This window comes from Dufourea novaeangliae, unplaced genomic scaffold (genome assembly GCF_001272555.1).
Source record: "Dufourea novaeangliae isolate 0120121106 unplaced genomic scaffold, ASM127255v1 scaffold168, whole genome shotgun sequence".
Lineage (NCBI taxonomy): Eukaryota > Metazoa > Arthropoda > Insecta > Hymenoptera > Halictidae > Dufourea > Dufourea novaeangliae.
The window spans coordinates 3,108,972-3,124,213 of NW_015374062.1; the positions used below are offsets into that span (position 1 = coordinate 3,108,972).

At 38.3% G+C, this 15,242-nt stretch overlaps 1 protein-coding gene across 1 annotated transcript; it reads right to left on the reverse strand.

Moving 5' to 3' along the window:
* Window positions 1-348: 348 nt before the first annotated feature.
* On the reverse strand, window positions 349-14,158 carry LOC107190198 (rab11 family-interacting protein 4A). Its single transcript, XM_015578963.1, has 9 exons — window positions 13,635-14,158; window positions 11,738-11,812; window positions 9,667-9,705; window positions 8,637-8,754; window positions 1,818-1,982; window positions 1,289-1,658; window positions 1,065-1,210; window positions 718-768; window positions 349-637 (listed from the first exon to the last, which is right to left on the reverse strand). The coding sequence occupies exons 1-9, from the start codon at window positions 14,102-14,104 to the stop codon at window positions 515-517; spliced, it is 1,557 nt and encodes a 518-aa protein (XP_015434449.1). The 5' UTR covers window positions 14,105-14,158; the 3' UTR covers window positions 349-514.
* Window positions 14,159-15,242: the final 1,084 nt, after the last annotated feature.

Genomic DNA, 15,242 nt, shown 5'->3' on the forward strand with positions numbered 1-15,242 from the left:
GATTCTGTGTATCCGATATCGTTAAAAATACCTATGCTTGATAAGCATAGATATACAATCACACACAATTAAGTACCTTGGCACAGGCTAGAACATTATGAAAAGAGACAAGGTATCAATGTCTTCGGGGTAATGTAAGATAATATTCAGAAAATATTGTCTTCTTAAAAATTTCTCTATAAAATAGTGTATTACACGGAAGAAAAATATTTAAATAATATTTAAAATTCACAATGTTTTATCATTAAAGAATTAAATATATCTACTTTTGCCTGCAATTAATTAAAAATGACTATTATTGCTAAAAAACTATTAATTTCATGACAAAATAAATTCAAGTCCTTCGATTTTAACAATTCCTTGTATAGTAGCATTTATATTAAACGAAAAGGACGTACCTGAATACGTAACATAGTTTCAATGTAGGTGAACTTGAGAGCTCTATAGCTTATTGTGGACCATGGACCGCAAGGTGTTTACATTAAGTTAAATTACTGACGATTTGCAAAATAGTTCAGTGTGTTTGCTTCACTTCCAACAATTGTGGATAATTTTCAACTATGTTCAATAAAATTCCGTCGATGTACGCCCTTAATTGTGTATTAACTTCTTGCTGTTCCTTTAAAGCTTGTTTCATCTGTAATAAACAATTTTTAATAATATCATGTTACACAATTTCATTAAATACAATAACGTCTTTTATAATTTAATACACACTTCGGATATACTACAAAGATCACCATAATTTCCAGGAATCTGACCATCCATCTGTAACAGAATTCAATACAAAATATAAATAATACTTCAAAATGAAAAATTATAACGAATTTAAAATAGTTGAGATGTGAAGCAGATTTAAAAATCAATGTAAATTCTTAGTATACAATTACAATAATAAAATTAATGCAATCATGAACAATGATAATATTACATGAAACATAGATGGCGTAAGAGACACTTGGCCTGTTACGAAATCAGTATTTTATGTTAAGTAGTACAAAGTTCCGTTATATACTAGATCTATCCCACACGTTAACCAATATAAAAGAATGAACGTAACATACTTGATCCTGATTGATGCCAGCTAATAATTCTACCGCGAGACTAGGTCCTTTTTCAGCATTACTGTTACAGGGATTTAACATTAAAAGTTCACGGCCTGCCTGCAGAGCCGCAGCTGCTTGCAATTCATCTCGTGATTCTTCCAGACCTAAGAAAAAATAAAACATTTTTCAGGCGTTCCCATAAATTGCTGAATTAAGCACAGTAACTGAATGACACTAATTACTTTTATTACGCGCTCGAAGTTGTGCCACCTGTTGTAATAATTCATCTATTCTTTGTTGATCTTCTACTCTCATCGAGAGTTCTTCTCTAGCATCTTCTAACTGATAGTGAGTTTCGTTAGCTCGGCTTATCGCTTGACGTTCACTTTCACGTGAAATATCCGCTTCTCTTCTGGACTCGTCGAGGTCATTCTCCAATCGACTTTTTTCTGCTCTAACCTTTTCCAATTGTTCACGCAACCTTCCTATTTCGTCCCTCAAACTGGACCCCTCTAATTCTATTGCTTGTAATTTTATGGCATAATTTTCTAACTGCAATTGTCGCTCGCGTTCCAAACGACTCGCCCATTCTCTGTGCCTCCGTTGCTCCGCCTAGAGCAATATTGTTTCCGATGTGAGTTATCATCACATAATAAAGCATTTTTCAGTTATGAAATATAGCAAAAATTTACGCAACCGTATAAATTTGTAAAAACAAAAAACGTTCATAAATTAAAGGTCCTTAAAGAATTAAAATTAAAATGGACTTACTTGAAGCCTTTCCTCGGCCCTAGCCTCAGCGTCTTTGGCAGCTTCCTCCAGCATTAATATTCTCGCCTGCAGCGTAGCATTTTCCTGCTTCGCTCTAGCATACCGTTCCTCCCCGACCGACTGAGTATCGACTAAAGCATGCATTTGTTCCTGGATCATTTGAACCTGAAAAAATTGTATATTTTTCAAATATTTTTACTTTCAATTTTTCTATTGTAAGGAGTTCCTGAATTAAATAATCGAACTACGGAAGACGCTTGTAGCGTGCAAACGAATCGATTTTAGTCATTTATTCAGAAACACGATTACTGTTAGTAACGTGGTATTAGGTACCGGAAAAAAGTTAGTGCGGGCTTATAGTATAAACTTCTATACGTGCTTCGTTTCTTCGTAATCGTCTGTTTATTTAGCAGCTACTTATTCACGCATGTTTATACATAATGTATACATGTATATGCACGCATACATATATGTACATATACCGTTTACGGATCGTTCGCGAGGTCATATGAATACATTTGAAATTTGGTTCAACGTACCGCACCGCTTACACTATTCCAATTAAAAGTATTCGTTTAATATTATCATACATCAGTTAATTAGATAAAATGATTTGAATACGCATGGATGTTTCTTGCAGGATCAACATGAAAGTACAAAGAAAAGGTATCGATGAACGTGTTAACGGATGCTTTCTGTTTCAAAACCTGTGCACGTCTATCTTCGCATTCCCAAAGGTTCACGCCCGTGGTACTCAACCACCGCAAGTGAAACATAATGTTTTCATAGTGTTAATATTACAATTATTTGTATGTTGAATTATACTTGACACTGTTTATAGCTCTTATGATATTCATAAGGTACAGCTGCAAATAATTCCATCTTATGCCTACTAGACCTTCGAGGAATTTCTAATTCGTACCAAATACTCAATGAGCACAACTCCCAACGACGGATAACCAAACACACATACACACGTAACGTGAATATGACTGTATACGACTGTAAACTTGTATTTAGGCTTTACATTAAAAACTTTGCATTGTTTTCTGTACATAAAACCATGACTAACATACGTAACATTATTAAGAATTAATCATTTAACGACAACCGAAATATTCATTACTTAGAGAAAAAGTGAATACTTCTTATTAAACAATTGCAATTTTACGATTCAGTTGTTCACTTTTTCGCGAATAAAAAACCGCTGTAAATAGTAGTTGCTCATTCTGGTATGTTAAAAATTGTGATACCGAAGTAATGGGGTCGTTGATAGTCAAATTAGTCAAGATATCAGTTCTTCAGAGTGAAAATACATTCTTGTAATAAAAATAAAGTAAAGTTGTCGAAGAACTACTTCCTCACAAACTTCGACGATTTTTTAATATGTTGTAGAAATAAACATTCTGAACAAGTTTTTCCTTTCACAAAAATGTCGGTCGGCCCTAGTTTCCGAGATACTCGTAAAAAAATTGTCGGTACCACTACTTTTTTGTTTTGGGTGCGTTGTTAACGCTGGTTGGTGTATGAGAAAATGTTAACCACAAATAAAAACTATGTATACACGTTCCCACCAGAATTCGAACCTGGCCCTTCCAAATAGTAGTCCACAACTCAATCGCCCGGACTATGGACAAAGTTGAGAACACCTCCTGTGTTTTTAGTAGGAGTTACCAATTTATTCAGCGCTATGTTTATAAACACATTCACAGTTTCGTTTAAAAAAATGCTTTTATTTGATCATAGAGATTCCTCGTAAGATTCAAACTTTATGTCATTCTAATTATGTACATTCGTTTCGCCTCGTTCCTTTTACGTTTCATCTTGTTCAGGACCGAGTCAGTTTGAAATCGTGACGTTATCGTTAAAAATAAATCGTCATCGCTTATAGATAAAGAGCTCAACGATCGGGCATTATTCTGTGTCTTACTTGATCGGCAAGTCGAGGACCACGCCGACGAGGTAGTCGACTGACGCGAGAAGACGTCGTTTGTCCGACAAATTGAAACTGGCCTTCCCATAGATCATACTCTAGGTCGACTCCAGGTCCAGGAGACGGCCCCTCCTCGGAAGTTATTCGATTGTCGTGATCGGAACGTTCAGTCGCGCTCGTGTCAGTCTGCTCGTCGTAAACGTTTGAATCCATTCTGTTTCGTGATCTGTCACGTCACGCCTGTGACAAGTAGAACCGTCATCTTTCTCTGATTAATCCAATGCTGAATATTAGTCCGTTAGAACAACGCGCGACGTGCAAACACGCCGGTTATGTTGCTTATCCATCACCTCATGCACGAGCGTGACACATACCACACACGCACACACACACACACACGGAGGAGGCACTGTGTCACCGACCTAACCTCGAAATTTCGTACGTCCCGACGTGCAACCGTAAAACACCGACGATCATACGCACAGATAATCCGAGGTGCACGAGGGGACAGAAGAAGAGAGAGAGTCACAACGCTACGCGCACTTCCGTTTCTTCGGGCGTACTTCGAACATAATCGTTCGTCCCAATCGCCCACTGTAAGCTGGGAGTAACCGCGAGGAGGCTATTTGTGCACTCCATACCGCGTATCGACTAACTCCGCGCGGCAAATTTACATATATCGCGGCACGTGTTATGCCGAACGAAGTCTGCCTCAGACACCCCCTACGCACATGCTTTGCGTAATCCAGTTAAAGAACACGGAAAGCTTCCCAGTTCTTTATTTTCTTGCTACAGCCAATTAATGAATTATGCTCCGATAAACCTTTTTCATCGATTTCCTTTTTACATTACGCGTTCCGTGACGAACGCGACGTGGTTACTTTTCGCTAATAAATATTTAGAAAATAATATTGCAGTTAAATTTTGACTTTGAGTAGATACACGCGTGTGCGTTCTGCTGCACTCATCGGTATATTACGACAAAGTGATATAATGTGTAGGTTACGCGATGCATTTAAATTGTATGACGGTAATGAAGCAACAGTTCACTTTTAATAAGTGGTACACACGTAATGCGATAATTCATATATACACCAGACGCTAATATACGCCCCCTGATATCAATTTGCAGCGTATGCTGTACGATGTTATTAAAAATACTTGTTGCGAGACATATCGTATAAATGTTGGTCACAAAATGTTGTTTAATATGTGCTTGTTTTAACTTGAATAAATCCGAAATTGTATCATTGATGCAGTAGTAACTACATGCAATTGGAAATGGACAAAATATTACATGAAAAACGATGAAAATAATAAATATTGTTTATTTTCTTAAACGTTATTTAACTTCAAAAAAAGAAGAAAAGTTGTATCGATGTTTGTTAAAAGTTGGAGAGAGAGAGAGAGAGAGAGAGCTGTTGAAGGAAAAATTCAGATTACGTACAACGAAATATATCTAATAAGATGGACCGTGAAGAAATACCGTGTAATGCGAAAATGTTTCGTACTATGCGCCGCCCCCTCCAGGTAGCCATTTCTTGTAGATATTGTATCCCAAATATGCGACCACACCAAGAACAATCAAGAAGTTAAGAAAGGGCCAACCTTTCCAACCGAGAAAACCATCGGCTGGTATTCTAGAGCATGTCATGCTTTATCTTCTGTTTTTCAAACGCTCATCACACACAATCTGTACACGAAAAATACTTAATTGCCGGTTTATTTTATATACATACACGAATAATTTTGATCTTTGACATGTTTATCACGACGTATGAATTTTTTTGAGGTTTCACCGTGATCGTATTTTATATCATGCTCGCTTTCATTTGTTTCGTGGACGTAAGAGATACAAAATGGGACAACATTGGTGGTAGAATAGAAGAAGAGAGCGAGAATAAGCATTATCGAGAAACCAAACATCCGTTTCACTTTTGTTATAGAATACGTTTCTTCCAATTTTAAGAGACTCTGTAAAGTAAAGTAAAAATCGCAAGACGCAGAAATTTATACAGTATTCGTTTGCACAATAAATTACTTTATTATGTTATAAAAATGCGTACGCCTAAAGACCATCTAAACGAAAATCACAATGTACAAACATTCTCACTGGGACTCTGTACGTGACATTTGAAATGAAATGTTTATTAGTCATGTATGTACAGTCAGTAATGATTCTTCGATATGCATTTTATCACACATCGGATCGACGAGTCTCAATTCTTCCGATTAAAAATTTCGAACGTGACATTTCTATCCTCTTCGTTGAAATTATTGTTGAATCTATAATGAACGTAACATTTTATGAGACACAGTATTTCACTACAAGGTACATATACAGAACGTTTCCAAGAATTTTGGTGTAGCTTCACGGGGTGAATTCATATAGAGGGTGTTTCATAACATTTGTACCAATTTCAGAGATGGGCAAAGGACATACAGACAATAGAAAAATTCCTATGAACGTCAGTCGCATTATTGTCTAATTTCAGTAATATTACTAATATTCAGTAACATTCAGCTGGTTAGTACCATAGGGAGTAGACAAAACTGCCCCTTCGGCCATAAAGCAAAATTGCAGTTGTATAATAAAATTGTTGAATTTTTCAACAATGTCTCAGAAAAGACATTATTAAAACTTCTGGATAAACGATATAGTAGAATCAATTCTATTGGCTCAATATATGATAAATCAATTTTTTCTTAAATCGTGGACATTTTGTGGTGTATCTTTCTCATCATCCTCTAGTGTACCCTAATGTATCACTACCCTTGCACCCATTCACCGTCGCTTTATGCAACGTCCTGTATACAACGTTTCAATGAAAGAATTATCCATATATACCATAATCCTCTGGCATCCGTTCGGTCGCTCGTAGTTACGATTTCATTCGAGTGCCATCGTAATTGGCGCTGTCCTTCACATTTATACTGTTTCGAATTTCGAAAATCCTCGAGTCTACGAACGTTCGCCGTTGATAACATTAATCCTTGTTCCGCAAACGAGCACAGATGTTCGATTAAGTCGCGGTCGAACGTGTGGTCGTTGCGTCGTACACATCGGTACCGACATTGATCCGTTTCTCCAACGAGACCTCTATGATACCCTCTTTCATGCTCCGAGACGGATCGCAGATCTCCTGATCGATCAACGACGAGGAAGTATCCTCGCATCCCTCGCACAAAACGTAGCCCCTGTCGCGACTCGCGTCCCGGAACACGACAAACTCAGCCGGATAATTCTGTTTCGCGTCCCTTTTGCTCGTCCTGGTCTACAGGTTCAAAAAGACGAGACACGGTGTTTTTAGGTGGTGGGCCACACACGCAGGATATGGTTACGGTCTAAAGTACTCTGTCCCCGCGATTATTGGCCTAGATATGAGAAACGTTCGTGGTGTTTATTTATCATCGTTACTGAACGAGACGCAGCTTTCGATAGTGTCGCGTAAAAATATGTGGATTTTTCATTATTATTTTTGTTTCACTCGCGACAGACAAGAAAGTGAAGTTTTAGTATCGAGAATAATACTGGGTCAGTATAAAGGTTTGACGGGTGGGTCTTCTGCGGATCATATAATCGTCATTGTAAAAGTCATTGTAAACTGTAAGATAATAAAAGAAAAAAACAGCCGATGGCCAAGAAAATTCAGGACCAAACAATCGTAGGTTTGGGGAAGAATAAGCAATGCCAGACTTCTCAAACTAAAAATGAAGATCTTTCCACCTTGAAATCACTCGCACCTGTTTACACTTCCCCGCGTTATATTCGCAAGCTGTTATTCAAGAACAATTGCAACGAACGATAACGACCGTCGCTGTTATCTCTCTTGTCCGCGGTGAATAGAGGAACAACGATTCTGAATAATGAACCACAATTACAGAACAATCAACCTCTGGGATGATTTACCTGCGGTGGTTGCGTCAAGATCGGCAGCCTAGCACTTAATCTTCGTCGTGATTCGCGAGATATGGATCGATAGAAGACAACGCTAATGACGCACATCGTCAGAAGGACCAGGAAGATAATGCCCAACCAGGACGAGCCTCCCCTCGATTCAGGGGGCGCGTCGTTGCAATACGGCGGTGAATAAAATCCGCCCGAATGATAGGATCCGTAGGGACCGTATGGGTTCAATGGCGGATACGGCGGCGGCAGTGGATAATATAGATACGGAGGAGGGTGTGCAGGGTGTTGCTGATGGAACCGAACGGCGTCTGCGTGGTCTTCGGTGGAGGAGGATCCCGAACGCGGTGGTGATCGACAGGGCGAACTGGCCGCACACATCTACGATACTAGCGATTTATGGATCACCCGTCTCTTTCCGAACATTGGAGAGCGAGACTCGCTCGTTGAATAAAGTGATACTTCTCCGTGTTCACGGAGATATAATTTGGCTCTCTGATCGGCTCGAACATTAGGTTAAGTGGCGGGTTTCAACGGATAATTTTGACTCGAGGAATGTTCAGAGAGTTGATCGGTATTCGCGTCGATATTAGGATCGATCTGTTAGGTTTGGGCATAGACGTATAATACCTAGACCGTGTGTTCTGAATATCTCCCAGGCCGGGGGGATTCACTTATGAATATGTAGTCTATACGTATATATGTATAAACTCTTTACTGTCTGTTTAATTTACTTAGAGAACAATGATGAAGACTGGATTCAATGCTCAAGCTGCCAAGAATAAGCTCACGAGGCTTATAAAATATGATTTTTTTTATTTGTCTAAGGAAAACCTAAAGTGTCCGCCACTGAGGGAACTTCCCCCACGTAAGAATTTTCCTTTTATTTAATTGTAAATATGGTGTTGCACAGCGAATGTACATTCCATGGACGTTTATCGTTATGATTAGTAATAGGAAATAGCAGAAATTCACTTACTCTATGATTGAGATCAATGACATCGTCCTCAAGGGAGACATCGCTGTACATATCGTCCGCGGGATCACAGTTGGAGCCCCTGCCCGAGCTATTAAAGCTGCTACTTCGATAGAGCTGGCTGTGGAAATCATAAAAATCGACAGTTAGCAACGCAATAGTATGCGCATCTAACTATTACACACCAGGGTTGAGGCAAAAGTTATTTCGAATAACGAATGACATTGATTTATTCGTTATTCTTTATTACTTCTCTTTGAAGCAACAAATTGGAAAAGAAAATTGTATTCATGAATCGGCCTGTAGTATATTCTGTAGGTACTCGTAAAAGCATAAAAGGAAACGGGATGTGGAAGTACATGTGCAGGCAGCGGATGCCCACGCTTTAGAAAGTTCGTGATCGTTTCGTGTTTCGTGAAAGGATCGGCACGAAAATTACCGATCGAATAAGGACACCCCGGGATCCCTTTCCATGAATCGCAGATTCTTCGTCGCTGAGTTACATCGCCTACTATTGTTAACCCGTGACGTAGTCAACGCGTCGACTTACGAATCGAGAGAGAAGTTTTCGATTTCTCGAATATGGTGACGCATTCGTTAAAAATACACGTATTAAACATTTGGTTGAATTGCAGAAAAGCTGCCTACCTGCCTATCTCGATAATTTTTAGATATCTTGTAAAACTCGAGGTTTTAAACTACTTTTTCCTATACATATAATGGAAGGAGTTACTTAGTTTCCGAAATATTCGCGAAAAACTGTTGGTACTAGCACATTGAATTCTTCCTATAGATGCGTTTATTGGCAACAGAGTAACGATTCATTCTTAGCAGAGTTATTAACTTGAATGGACGTTTAGTTTCATAGAATTGCAAATCAATTAGTATAATGCTTCAGAGTTGGTTAGACAGTTCAAGAAAAAAAAATAATTCAGAGTTGGTTAGAGACAGTTTTTTTTTCCTGTCTTACACGTTGCAAGTATGTACTGTTACTACTTATATTATAGTGAAACAAATGATGATTCATTCTTACCTTGCTAACGCATTGGTGCTAAATCTCTTCCGCCCGGAACTGAAAACAAAACATCATGACCGTGAATAGTGTGTTATTGCATAATAAAAGCTGTTTACGTTGAAAATTTTCCACGATATTCGCGACTTATTATTAAAATTACAATGTTTGAACGTTGTGTTTCGTGATCGAAAACTGGAATAGAAATTTTCTAATCACGAACAATGTAAAAAAACATACATATTAACTGAGTCATCTGTTTAGTAATATTTATTAGCGTTCAATACCAAAGATTCGTTTCGTTAGTTCAGTTTTTCTTATGTTTCTTGTCGAACATCGATTACTATCGATTACTATCAGTTACAACCTATAACTTGTAAACTCATTAATACTGACAGGTGGTAAATTATTGTGCAGCAAGGTCCAGATGTCCAAATACTTGTGGACAACAGTGTGGACGTTAACAAAAGGTACACGTCGCGCGTTCGTACCGGAAGAGTCGCTTCCCACCTGCCAAAGGCGTAAATGTCGCGACTGACGTCGAGCCAAATTTAAGTCCCTCCAAAGTGATACGAATAGACGAGGAAAATAGACGAAGGCCAAAATTCGTTGTACAATCGGAAGCCGAGCCAAGAAAAGAACATGGCCAGTTGCGAGAGACGATCGAATAACAAGATGAACATAATACTGACAATAAAACCTGGCGAAAAGTAACGAATCGATCGAGATAACATGATTACCAAATTGCAAAGCTTTTTTATGCAAAAATGTCATATTATAAAGTAATTTATAGAGACGGAAATTTATATTAAAAATAGTAGAATATAGAATGCCCCGCCAATAATAATACTGGCAACGCTTGTTTAGTCTTCAATATAGCCATCATCTTCTCCTATGCAAAGTCCAATTTAGTAGGAAAAATGATAAACTATAAATGATTGTGTATGTGTTTATAGTAGGTACTTCATAGCTAGTAAAACATATTGGCGTAAAGATTCTAATAAACCTTAATAACACTGATTTAATAATATTTGGTAATGAAATTGTTACCTCATTGTTTTAAAATTAAATAATAGAGGTGCACAGCTGTCAAGGGTTGTGAAGCAACGAAATAACAGCTGTTCTCGAGAAGTTGTTTGTTTATGGGAAGTGCTGCTATCGCGTGACAGCGAGTAACGCAACTACAGTTGGTCAACGTTAATTGTCTCTACGCGCTAAATATTATCAGATAAATACTCGCGACGCAATCGTCAATAGCAGAACGCGAAGTGTTTGTGTACGTGGTATCTACATAATATGTTCCTCGAGCAATCAGCTCGTAACGACTTCCTTTTGCATTGCACGGACACCGTGTTAGAAGTCTCCCGCCATCGGCGGGAATTTAACGAATGTCTTGTAGATAACCGGCAGATACCTTTCTTCGGGAATTAAACGGGTTCCTTATCTGCTCTGATCTATTAACGCGACTAGACGGCCGTAATTTATCAACCGGTACCACGGGAGCGATTCTCTTTTTTCGCGCGTGAACCATAGTCATTGTTTCGCGGGCATTGAAATCGCCGGAAACTCTCGGCACGGCAAACTGAACTTAAACTCGACGCATGCGCTTTCACGTTGGAACAACGAAACCTGTCAAAATGACAAATATGTAATTTCTTATTTTACAATTTACTGAAATCATAAATGTATTTCTGTCGGAATTTATGATGTTTAATTTATTGGGGTAAATTCAGGAGAAACGCCACATGGGTTACGACCCATTTACTGCCACCTACCGAATTACTGTTGTCCTAGACTGTTTTACTTAAAATAACAAATAAACGTTGTGAAGTTATAAAGAAAATTCTGCATACAATTAAAATTGTAATTCATACGACAGAAAGAGCAGCACTTAATTTCCTTTTTCCTTTAATTTTTGTAAAATGATCAAAAATTTGTAGTTGATTGGAAGAGTAAAAACGACGATTTTCTTACTAGCGAAACGGAAAACAAGGTACTGAAGAGAAAACTATAATTGTAATATTTTATAAATGTAATTTACAGTTTACGAACAAATCTGTGTCTTATTTTATATAGAAAGATTATCACTTACCACGGTGGTGTCCGCCTAAGCGAGGTCCGTAACCAAGAATGCCTTCCAATGGTAGAATTTGGACTTCTAGGATTTCTGTACAAAACAAAATCAACAAAAAGTCACAATTAGGAGATCCCAATAACTAAATAAAAATCACAATATTAAGAATTAATCATAGTAATAACTCTAATTAATCGATTCCAAACGTAAAGCGATTAATTAAGAACATATATAAATCACTACAGTGATTCTGTGATTCTTGATATTTTTGAAAATGAAAATTAAAAAGCATTTTATTTTCTGACCTCTATTCTTTTAAATGCAACTATTCATTTTTTATACAACATTTGATAAATCTTTTAATTCTCTACAAAAAGAATTGATTAAATATTTTACGATGATTTAAATGATCTTTATACTACGTACTATTTCTCTTGTCGAATAACTTCCAAATGATACAAAGAGAATAACGGCGATTGGATAAAAGCAATTTAAAAAATGCATTTAATTGCAATTTGTGCGTTAAACTTGGATTTCGAAAGTTTTCAAAGTTGATGACCATGCATACCAGGAAGCAGAAAATGAGCAGCGTGGTTTATTAAAAAAATGTCAGAGATTACAGTAATAATTCCGGAATGCACGGAAGGTAATAAGTCGCTCGGTTTTATTTTCTCTTTTGCGCGTGAAAGTTTTTCTACACCTCGTACTTATCAGCCTAGCGGAGCATTCATTTAATCGTGGGAATAGATCTGTTTCGAATAATATTAATATATAATGTGAGAAACGTGAAATGTGAGCAAGTCATTTTAAATTAGCTCATCAAATGACTTCTTCATTTCCGACATCACAAACAAAAAAATATATCGAAAGAAATGTAAAATATTATTAGACAAATACTTAATATTACGGTATTTATAATATTTAATGCCCATTTCCCTTTCAACGACCCGAAAAAAGGTGAAATTTAGGATTTTTTTTTGAAGAACGCAAAGAAGATGTGATGAAAAATGTAGTATAGTATGTAGATATGTAGAATAGTCCGAAATCAAAATTTTAAAAAAGAATACTGAATATTACTCCAACGTCTATCGTACACATCCTATCATGAAGTAAAAAACTAAAATGGCCACATTTGATGAGTTTTAACAAAGACATGCAACAAAAGGCGAAAATTGACTTTGACTCTCTTACCCTACGCCATTTCTTGAACTATGTTACAAATGACACGCTACAATCAGCCACAGCACGTAACGTATTATTACACCAAGTGACCTACTCCAATTTCATTTCAAACGAATCAATGTTTCTATTTCAATTAATCCTAAAAGGCGTTAGCATATTCTACGATAAAACAATTTATAGAAATTACAACGTTTTTTATATAGGTACTCATATTACATCCATTTTGAATGCCAATGTTTCATTTCATTTAAATATACATACTTTATTGTTACATTTTCCTTGTCTCAAGTTAGGTTGAGTTCGTCTTTGTAGATTACATTCTTCGAATTGATGACTAAACCAATTCAATTTAATAAGAGAACATAAATTGTTATAAATTAAATCAAAGATCAAGTAAGACGTATTTTTCTGTCCCAATCAAAGCGATGCAAATCGGTTAAATCATTGCCAAAGATTCCACCTTGTTCCATTTAACAGATATCTTACAAATGCATAAATTCTGAAATCTATTAAACCACAAACGAGATACACATCACGTTGTACTAGAGTCGCGTTTACCGATCAAGGCACCCTCTACAATTCACGCCGGAAGCTCGCAAGCCCGCCGCGAACTCGTAAATATTCGCGCGCGAAAACTCTTGCGTCCCTTTAAAACCGTTTCTGTATCGACACAGTTCCGCGAACAACCGATCGATATGCTAGACACGCGTATAGGAAATGCCAACGAACTTACCTCAGTGAATTGGTGCCGGTGGGTGATGGTGCAGAGCTGCTACCACCCGGTGAATCGACCCCGTCATCGGCGTCACCCTCGACGGACCCGAACGCCTCGTAGCTTTCCTCTTCGTCGTTGGTCCTTGTGGTCTTCGCGTTACACGAAGAAGACACGGATGCATCGGCGTGCTCGGGACTAGCGGAATAGTGCCCTGAGTCTTGGAGATTCGGGTTGACCAGGTTATGAAGATCGACCGACATAGAAAGCGAGGGCGGACCGTTTTCGCTCCATTCGATCGCGCCCGGTGCCCCGCCGTTCAGGACCCGAGTTCCACCCTCGTCCTCCGCGGTGAATGACTGCCGGCCACTCGGCGAGATGGCGTTACTATCACGGGCTACGTCACTGTCGGACACGACGACACGCGATGTAGCCACGCTGTTAGCGGGTGAGGAGGAGACATTTACGCCACTCGAACGGGAGCTTACCATCCTTCGTTATCGGCCAGATTGGAGCCTGAGAAAGCTCCGCCGAGTGATCAAGAGAGGGGGAACCGAGGGAGACGTTTCGAGCCCCGTTCGATCGAAATACCCTGCCGCCGCACCGGTAGAACCGGTCTTTACTGAAAAACGTTCTCTAATGATTCAGAGTTCAGAAACGCTGAAAAGAGGAAGATAGATAAGACGTGAGGAGGACCCGAGATACCACTCTTGGCCGCTATTTCGAGCGAATATAGACTGGATTCGGGGTGAATTTTGCTCAAACGAACAATCCAGACGTTCGGTGTAAAAACAGTATGTACCCTCACGAGTAAACTCGACATCCGCTAGGGGAAAAAGTGGCGTAAGAGGAAAGCCTTCTACCACTTGATAGATTTACTTCAAGTACCGAAATAAATGTTAAATTGAATATTAATTTGATATAAATTTCAATAATTCCCAATACCAAGTGGTAGGAGGACTTTTCCACGGTGGGGTACGTTTGTACTCCATTGTTTTATTGAAAAATATAAATAACATAACTTATATATGATTTTGCCGAAATATGAAAAATGCATTATAATTTTGGACGTCATATTAGCTTACGGGACAATATAGTATGTATATAACACAATACCCCCTTTATCGCTGCATTCATAATTCGGTGACAATGTTTATTGGCGGGTCGCCTATAACGGCTATAACCCGGTCATAGAGACCACAGTTAATTGTATCTGTCACGGGTCTAGCGTGCGAACACACGCATACAGACTTTTTGAATGATTTTTTACTCGTATAAAAACACATTACCCTGATTCTTCCCGTGTAAAATTACGTTACCCTGACAGCTATGGGTTACAATCTTTTGTGGGTGGATTTTAATGAATATGCAGCACTGCGCGGTCATAGTTAGAGAAAAGCGTGAGAAACGACTGCAGGAGTCATGGTACACTGAGTCAGACTTTAGCAATATGAGAAAACTCGAAGGAACTTTGTTACGTGCTATCTTCCTCGCGAGATATCGAAGTTGTTTTTTTTTAACACAAAACAAAATTCCAAGGTATGTTACTCATCCAGCCTAGCGCATAAAAGCATAAGACGAACAGAAACTGTCTCGCTCGGTATTCCGTGGTGTATTCCCCACGCTTAT

Bases quoted from the DNA above. Each gene is read 5' to 3' on its own strand.
- LOC107190198 (XM_015578963.1), bottom strand. From the start codon at position 14,104: ATGGTAAGCTCCCGTTCGAGTGGCGTAAATGTCTCCTCCTCACCCGCT. The intron at 1,659-1,817 runs GTAAGTCCATTT...ATATTGCTCTAG, and splicing joins GGGCCGAGGAAAGGCTTCAA to GCGGAGCAACGGAGGCACAG. The intron at 1,211-1,288 runs GTAATTAGTGTC...ATTTTTTCTTAG, and splicing joins ACTTCGAGCGCGTAATAAAA to GTCTGGAAGAATCACGAGAT.